The 9,083-nt window shown below is 41.9% G+C and overlaps 1 protein-coding gene across 4 annotated transcripts in view; it reads left to right on the top strand.

Moving 5' to 3' along the window:
- Positions 1-1,724: 1,724 nt before the first annotated feature.
- LOC118410874 (glutenin, high molecular weight subunit DY10-like) overlaps positions 1,725-9,083 on the top strand; it is an 18,406-nt gene continuing 11,047 nt past the window's right edge. For 2 of the 4 annotated variants that reach the window (XM_035812746.1, XM_035812745.1), the window contains exons 1-4: positions 1,725-1,896; positions 3,612-3,803; positions 7,762-7,893; positions 8,640-8,735. In XM_035812746.1, coding sequence (XP_035668639.1) covers positions 1,830-1,896; positions 3,612-3,803; positions 7,762-7,893; positions 8,640-8,735 — 487 coding nt within the window. In that variant the 5' untranslated portion in view covers positions 1,725-1,829. The remainder of the gene's footprint in view (positions 1,897-3,611; positions 3,804-7,761; positions 7,894-8,639; positions 8,736-9,083) is intronic. The other 2 variants (XM_035812748.1, XM_035812747.1) reach the window with 2 other exon arrangements.

Here is a 9,083-nt window from a genome sequence, read left to right as displayed (position 1 = left end):
TACATACATACATACAAGCGCTACTGAAAACATAACCTTCTGGGCAAAGGTATATAACTCAATGTCTGTTTTCTTCGGAAGGCTATTTTGTACATTGTGGACATACCCTGCCTTATACATCAGCAAATGTCTTGAAAATGTAAAGACTCCTCCTTTCTTGTGTAGTAAAGAAAGATGAGGTACTAGTTGTTGCTCGCGTCATCTGTCTACAAATGTACATGAATGGTTCATCTAAGGAAAAAAAATAGAAGCTCTGTGTTTCTTCTACGTATACCTTGGAACCTAAAGCTTTGTTTCAAACAGCCTCCAAAGATAAACGATCTTCAAAACATTAACAGTTTCTTTGATGTTGGGGGGTAATGTTTCAAACGCAGGGAAACCTTTATCTAGACCCTGAATTAAAGTATCTGATACATGTACATTTTTCAAAAGAACACGATGATTATAAAAGGTGACCTCGTCCATTCTGTCATCGATAATTATTAAAGACACGCGTTTTGAATGGTGCGTTATCGCCATGTCAGCATCGATCATGATAAACACTTTGCTCGATCTGTTTGAGAAATGATCGGAATTTCTCCAGACAAAAGACCCCTGATGGGATGCCCTCCCTGTGTGGTACAGTTTACGTGTAAGACGCCGCGCAGTGTCCTTGATGTTCGTGTGTGTTTACCATCAATCCATCTCACACCTGCCGCTTCTGACAGTCATTCTCCCCTTTCCATTTACTCCTAGACAGGACGCAAAGAGAGACAGACGAGCCAAGATTCGAGATCACCGTCCAGCGAACCACTGAACCAACAAACTAGATCCCCACCTTTTATTGGTTTATGCCGGTAGAGTTTCCCCTTCGTTTACTATTTGGAGTAAGTGAAACACACACCTGCACCTTCGTCTTTGTCTTCCCTTTAATAAATTTTCCGCCAAGCTTTTGTATAATGTTTATGGTACTTACACCACAGGCTCAACAAATTAAGTGCTTATCCTTTTGTTATCAAATAGTACAAGACGAGGGTGATTCGGTATTCAGTTAAACTCTCATTTGCCAGTGAGCAAAATGACCATAACTGAAGAACAGATGACACAGTTTGCAACAGCTGTGATCTTTCGTTAGGACCACAGAGAGGGACTAACTACATTCATCATCTGCTCACCACAAAGCTACAAAGTAAATGCCACCTCACACCTCACAAGTGCTTCCACAATTAGTAAATAAAGAAGCCTGAATAGAGTGCTTAATCTTACTATGTGGACGATGTATAGGTGAACTTTTGGGTTCTACCACAAGAATCCCTCCTACAAAACCACAGTAACATACCTGTCTTGCGGTCTGCCTAAAGAAAGCAAACATACATGTACCACCAACATCATTCTGTTCTTTACAGTACATGTGCTTGTTCTTTTCCGACAACAGGTGGTTTAAAAACTATAAAGAGGCACTTTTAAAAACCCCACACTAACGTCTTTGAGTGCTTCGAAGCACTGGTCAATCTTGTTCACAAACTGTCTGAAATTTTGAGACAGGTCTGTTTAGGCTAAGCTCTGTGCGGGTTGACCCTCTCACACCCAGGTCAGGCAGCCCGCACCTTCAAGTTTACACCTTTTTAGGAGGTCCTTTCTTTGGGACTTTAGTCCATTGTTCTGGACAAAGGAGCACGATTGGTGGATGGTTTCCTAACGCATGCGCACGGCTGAGGAGACAGAGTTAAAGGGAGGGACGAGGAGGCACCTTCTCACACAGTTCTGGTCTCGCCTTGCCGTACCGCACTGGTCTCATCAGCCGTCTGGTCTCGTCTTCCCTGGAGTGAGAAGAGTTTAGCGCTTCCAACATGAACGCCAAATTAGTTCTGCTCCTGGTCGCCACAGTCGCCACCTTCCACTTCTCCTACTGCGAGGGTAAGTCCGCAATTCCTTCAATTTTTTTTACAAAATTTAAAGTTGACACATTATTCCATAAAAGCAAGACGAATTGAAATCTATTCGTAGGAGGTTGCGATCAATGGGTACTATTGGCTTAGCTCTGGAAAAAACTCTAACGAGTAAAAACGGCAGCAATGAGAAACCATATCGTCTTTAACCAGAGTAGAAATGCTTTTATACATATTTCCTGAAACCAAAAGGTTTATCACTTACAGAGGTATGATAGCACAGAAGATCGACTTCTTTGTAGGAACGAAAACTCTCTTGCTGTCTTTTTCTTTTCTATTGAATGCGCAACACTAGAAAAGACCATTGCATGATTGCAGCCATGTATTACATGAATTGGACTGTTTGTCGGGTCTTGAAATTCACTGGAGAACATGTGTATAATCGTAGTTGTAGAGAACAATTATCTTGAATAATTTTACAAGTCTACAGCCAGGCCAATGCATAATGTGCAGGGAACAGTCTCAAGTTCACTACTAATGAGTATAAACCCGAAGCATGAGTGCTTTTGCAGATCTACACTGTACGGTAATGTTAGAGAGAGCCAGACTGTTAAGTCATTGTCTCGGTTAGGTTCAACAATGTTGGAATTTGTCCAACCCCCCCACGTGCCAGCTAGACATGTCTAGGTATCATATACAGGCATTTGGCAAGGAACCCTGTGGTTTCTCAGCTATGTGACGACTGTTGTGTTGGGCTATAGAAGACCTTAACAAAATAAACGATCAGAGTGCGATCCGTATCGCCAAGGTCATCGGGTTCTGGTGCTAAGTGGTCGTCTGTTTTGAGCCCGCCTTCACCGACACACGCTAAGTAACTGTGTCAGAGATTGGCATCTTAAAGTTTCTCGACTGTGAAGACAGCTGCCACGTCTTGTAACAGGACACCGCTAATTGATTACAGGCTTTTATGGCAATGACTATGGTTACTATCAGCTAGCAGGGACACTTGAAATTGCAAAAGACCCTGTTGGACGACGCTGAAAACCTTTTACCTTGCCCCTCCTAGCTTGTCAATCATGGACTCAAGGACGTAGAAATCCTATCGTTTGAATGTCCTGTTTGTATTCCTTGAGCTACCAACTAGACAAAGAAGTTGAGAATCGTCGCCGATCATCAATAATGTTTATTGAACATCGAAAACGTTCTGTCTCAGTTCAGGCAGTGTTCTTTTCCTAAATAAAGCCTGCAAAGCTTTATGAGATGAATCCACGACCAACTACTAATGATTCCTTCTTTTAACGGCAACGAAGATCTCAAGAATAAGGATCTGGGAATAGAATCTCTGCAACTTCGATGCACCGTACTGTAGGATGTAATTCAACTTCTCCTGACAACTTTTGGCCTAAGGCCTCTGTCAGTCTCTCTATGAAATTCCTTCACACTAGTCTTTCTTTTTCAGTCATTGCCTTTACTGTTGGATGAAAGTTTCTCAACTTCTCGTCCTGACACGTTTTGGCCTAATGGCTTCTGTCAGTCTCTCTATGAATTTCCTTTCACACTGGACCTTTTTCAGTCATTGCCTTTACTTTTTCGGAGTTCGTCTCCACTCTTCCCGCAAACTCTCAGCCATCTTCCTATGATGGAACTCCTCTCGCTCGGTTTTGAGCAGTTAATCCTATCTAGATGTCCATACGTCCTCGATCAGGTGGATGAAACCTATCGTGCGCTCTTGTTTTTCTTCAGAGAAAGAACGGATTCTGAACCGGGTCCGTCGGGCGCCGAAGAAGCAGGTTGCGGTACAACAGATTATGCTTCGCTGCTCGTGGCCGGCCCAGCTCGCCTGTAGTGACCAATCCAACTGTATTCTTCAGAGCCAGCGTTGTGATGGCCAGTACAATTGTAGGGATGGGTCAGACGAGGCTAACTGTGCACCAGGTAAATGAAACAACTCCCTTGCTTTTCAAACTTCCCATCTGATCTTCCTAACCATTTTATAGCTTTAGGATTTTTTCTCTTTTTCGTGTAGGATTTCGTGGTGGAGGCAGTGAACATAACTTTTCTTTCAAATTCCGGTGTTGAATCTTTGGAGTTTCTAGGTGGTTGCTGGCAAAAGCTACCGAGACCCCACCTAAACTACATCTTTGGCTGTTTTCTTTCTATTCTGCTGCGTTCCTTCTTCAATGTATAATCTTTTATTATCACAGAGTCAATATGATTATAGGGGCTGGTCCGAGATTCAGGTAGAATCTACAATTTTATTACTTTTTTAAACTACCCTGTCTACAATCCTTTGGCTCGGTCTAGTTTCTTTTACTGTTTCTGTTGATATAGATTCTTGTTTAAGGTGATTGGGCTAGCTTTTCTTTCCTATTGTAGGCAGATCTCACGAATCTTGTAAATTTCGAATATTTCTAGTACTTAAAGTTCAGACAGTTACTCATGAGATAATACAACAACGTTTTCTTCAAGTTTTTCTTCAAGTCTGTCATGTCTGTCGTATAAAACGTATAGGTATCAAAGAAGTGATGTTTTAGATTAGATTTGATACCTACACGTTAATATACAACATTGTTGTAGTAAGCAGGCTTTGATATGTTGTTTTGAAAAAAAAATGCTTTTTGTGTGCAAGATCTGTAAGATTCGTCAAAGAATGTAGATGCAGAATACAGTGACTTATGATGATGATGATGATGATGATGATGATGATGATGATGATGATGAGAATGGTGGTGATGATGATGATGATGATGACACGCAAGCACATTGTTGCGAATTTCACTACAGCGCACGCTTATTTGTACGTTTGTAAATTGAAAACCGTCAATCCGGCAGTGTTAAGGTGCGCTCCCACCACACTTGTGTCAAGCTTGCGTCACTGTGAGGTTCGTTCACTACGTCAATATTTTGTTATTTTCTCCGATTTTTTTATAATTTAGATATTGCGTAATACGTAAAAGCATGACATAGAAGACGACAAAATACACAAAAGAAAATTCGTTTTTTATCTCTGAAATTCGTTAGGTATCTTTCGAACGCAGCAATGCCGCAAGCGTGCCCCAAGTCCAGTGAGAGTGCGCCTTTATTCGTACGTTTGTAAATTGAATACCGTCAAAGTCCGGCAGTGTTACGTAACTAGTCTAGACGTTTTCCCTTTGATGGCATTGTTTGTTGCACATTTACAGCTACTAAGTGTTTGTTTACCATTTCGCCTTCATACTCTTGATGCGAACGAGTTTATACAACATCGACATGAAAAGATGCTCCTCAGGGTCTTACAAGTCGTATTTTGACTAAACATCTTCTGCATAGAAAACCCCAGTTTATGCCGTTCTAATGATAGCACAGATGTTTGAATACAAGGACTTACAGTGTGAAGTACTGGGATTTAATTAGGCTGACTTCAAAGAAGTCTGTTTTTCTCAGGGATGACAAAATAGTGTCAAGCACTTGTCTAGAACACCCAAGATGCCGTATATGTTCCTTTTCCTATAGAAAAGGGCAGGAAATGGCAAAGGTGGTCTAACGCAATACTTCTTAGACTAAATCCAAGTACATTGTAGTGAATAGGAACAATTCATGTATAGATATCCTTGTCGGCAATCCTGAGTCTTAAGATCTTCCGTCCACAGTCTTAAAGAAGAATAGACGACAGCTGTGGCTGTCCACAGTGTTTGTGGTTTACCATTCAGAGACCTTTGCGTTTACAATGTCAGTCAGGGTCTCGGCAAGGGGTAGAGGACTGTTTTGATGTAGTCTGGTGCAACAGTTGTGTCGTCTGCGACAGAGTTGACACAATCCCTTCTGTTTGACACGTTTCGACTAGAGTAATTTCCTGCACGTCGTTCTTCCGTTGACATAACAGTCTTGAAGCCAGGGTCATGGTCTGATCTTAGGACGCTCAACATCTGTCTGCAGCTAGGGAGAAACATCTGCGTCCAGCTGTTTCTGGCTACACAACTTCACGCCTCAAAATGCAAGAAATAGCGTTCCAGAGGGTCTAGATTTAAAAATTTCCGGGAGGGGGGGCGGTGGGTATGCGCCCGGACCCCCCTAGGAACGTCACACCTTCGACAATAGAAAGGATTTATAATTTAGGGAACGGAAAATGATTTCAGGCTGGCTACAACCCTGCAAAGAACTATGATTTCGTTTGGCTGTAGTTTCTATTTTTTAATGACTATAGTTAAGATATCGTGCATAAAACTAGAATGATGTACACAAATCATTGCAGCATCTGGTAGGTTTAATAGATGCCTCTGAAGATTTCATGAAAAGACTTGTGAGAGTTTTTTTCATCCTCTTAACGCTCTTAGATATATATATCAAACAAATTAATATGTAAAAGGAGTCCGCCATTCACAAGTTGTAAAGTGGTCTGTGATATAATTTTCTGCATTGTTGAAGCCGCGTTGTCATAATAGCCGACAGGGTCCCACAGCTGACAAAATAAAATACAGCGGACTTTCTTCCCTTTGTGACGGCTAAGTAACTGTCGTGTACCCAGATTGCATGTAAAACGTCAAAGGGTTGGATTTCCAGCGGTTTTAGGTCTAATAGCCTCCATTGGTAATGAAATGTGATATATCAATCACACACAAAAATCATGGTTCTGAAAATGTAAGTATTAGTGATACCTGGAAAATCAACATAAAGTTGTTCGTCCTTCTACTCTGTAAGATAGAATCATGCAAACTAAAAGTTTTCCATTATCAGCAAACATGTGTGACGTGGAATTCGTCCTGTGAGTATCTCCTGACTAAAGATTAGGGACTTTTAAAAGTTTTGTTGCACCATCCATTGTAGCATAAATACAAAAACAATGTCGGCCTTTGTCCAGGAAATCTCTAAATCCTTTTGCGGCTTCCCGAATCGTCTTGGACATACCAAGGAGCTTTTAAAGGCTCCTTGGACATTCTTCCAAGTAAGACTGCAAATCGTGAGTGTCAGTGATAAGACAGATGTTTCCGTTATCTGCCAAAGCGAGGCATCCCCCATTGTCTTCCCAACAATACAACTATAAACAATTGTTCGCCACATTCTATACAAAGCAAATCCTTCTTACAAAGACCTAAACTTTCTCTGTCCAGGTGTCACTAAGGCACTTAACTTAACCTTTATACTAACATACCACCCAGGAAGCAAGAATGTTTCCCAATTGAAGAACAAGTTTCCGGGCGGATCTAAGAAGGATTATCCGATGGACATGTTATCAATTGTGAATATCCAACACTTCCCTTTCTGTACAGATAGCTGTTGCAAAGTTCTCTTGCAACAACATATCTCAGGCTTCTTTAAAGAAAACAATGCCCTTCCCTCATTCGTTACAAGAGAGGAAAAGGTAAAAGGCTAAAATACAAAAATATACAAAAAAATGTCCTTAAAAAAGTATCCTTAAATAAGTATATCTATAAAGGTCAGCTATGCTGAAGAAAGTCAAAAGTCCTGTCTTGGTTGTGTCGGGTATAAGGTGTGATGCTACGTCGAGGAAGACACCAAAGGGATAAAAGGACTGGATAATGACGTAGGCACTTAAGCCGAAAATGGTCAGCTTTGTAGAGATGGGTCGTCAAGGGGGCCGAAAGTTTTTCATTTGTCGTGCTGGCTATAAAGATTCGAGGTAAGCAATGTCTACAAAAGAGCTGATTATTCTAACAGATGTAGCTGAACCGCAATGATGGCTGGGAGCTGCCTAAGTCCTACCTACACCTACTCAGCTCCGCAAGGAGGCGGGGTGAGGGGCAGGAGATTCACGCAAGTCTCGACCTAGTTCTCACAACTCTCGCGAGAACTAGGTCACTCTGTGAACAAGATGGACTGATAGCCATCGAAAATTTTAAAACGTAGTCACTGCTTGATGAGAATTCTACTGACAGATGTTTTGTATTGTCCATAGCCCAACAGGTGTACGCCGTGAAGCAGCAGCAGGCTCCCCAGGTGGTGATGGCCCCGGCCCCGGGCGCACAGCCCGTCAAGGCCGAGCAGCAGCTCCAGCCACAGACGGTGATGATGGTCGCCCCCCAGCCCGGTAAATTCTAACCTCCACAAATCATCCTGGAATGGTGCTATTCCCTGCGCTGCGAACATCTCTCCCCGCGGGTGTTTGTTAAAATTAACAAAGTTTTAACCTGAATGCTTTGCTCTGGTTGATCAAGCTTTGTTTTTTGTTGTAATTGGTAACATATGCAAGCCGTGTGCCAAGTTTTGTAACTTCAATTCCAATACAGCTCATATTAACGCACATACCAATGCAACATACATAGATACATGACATATTTTTGAAGCACTGATTGTAACCTGGCAATGATTAATATTATTATTGAACTGCTACACACTTCATCCAAATAACAATACAATGTGTGTCTCTTGGCTTTACTGACACCAACTTATATCGGTACGTTCCCTGGATAGAACGTCTGTCCAATATTCTCTTAGCCCCTTTCCACTAGAAGCTATGCCCACCGAGCAACTGAACATTTGACAGGACATTCAAAGAATTTCATCGGTGAAGATCAAATTTTCCATAGCGTATGCTTTGTATTTCACATCACACTTTTTTCAAAATGCAGCATCTTCCATTATAAAAGAAACCAAATTTGGTAGTTCATCGGTTTCTCAGTGTTCGCTGTTTAGTGAGAAGGAGGTCTTAAGACAAAGGGTACAGACCGGAGCCCCTTCCTCCTTAAACTCTATCCAGGAATACCTTTGACTTTAACCCTTAACGCTTACCTTAACGCTTGTGTGTTTCCCCTCGGCTACCGTTCTCTACATAAGGCAATGGTGAAGAGTCCTCTGCTGCGGCGGAAGATCACATCGAACCTTACTTTGCCCATCATGACCAACCCGCCATGGTCATGATCCCCGCAGAGTGTGAGTATGCCGTCGTGCTCGGCTTGAAGTGCTTTAACGCTTCTAACAACTAATCTCCAAGCAGATTCCTTGCGTGGCATAAGACAGTAACATAAGCTGGGGAAGGAATTTTACTCCTCTGCCGGCTAAACTCCTTCCCTAGCTTATGTTTCTGCCTTATGCCACGTGAGGAATCTGCTTGGAGATTATCTAACAACACTGATGTAGTTAGTTTTACATTGTTGTATATGGCCCGATATGAGTCAGTTGGTAGACAACCATAGACCCAATGTGGACAGATATCTGAATGATAAGCCGGTAACTGTAGGTTTGTAATGACAAGATGAAATTACTCTCCAACACTTACTG

This window comes from Branchiostoma floridae, chromosome 3 (genome assembly GCF_000003815.2).
Source record: "Branchiostoma floridae strain S238N-H82 chromosome 3, Bfl_VNyyK, whole genome shotgun sequence".
In the NCBI taxonomy this organism is placed as follows: domain Eukaryota; kingdom Metazoa; phylum Chordata; class Leptocardii; order Amphioxiformes; family Branchiostomatidae; genus Branchiostoma; species Branchiostoma floridae.
The sequence above is the reverse complement of the archived record's forward strand: the minus strand, read 5'-3'. Positions and strand labels throughout refer to the sequence as shown.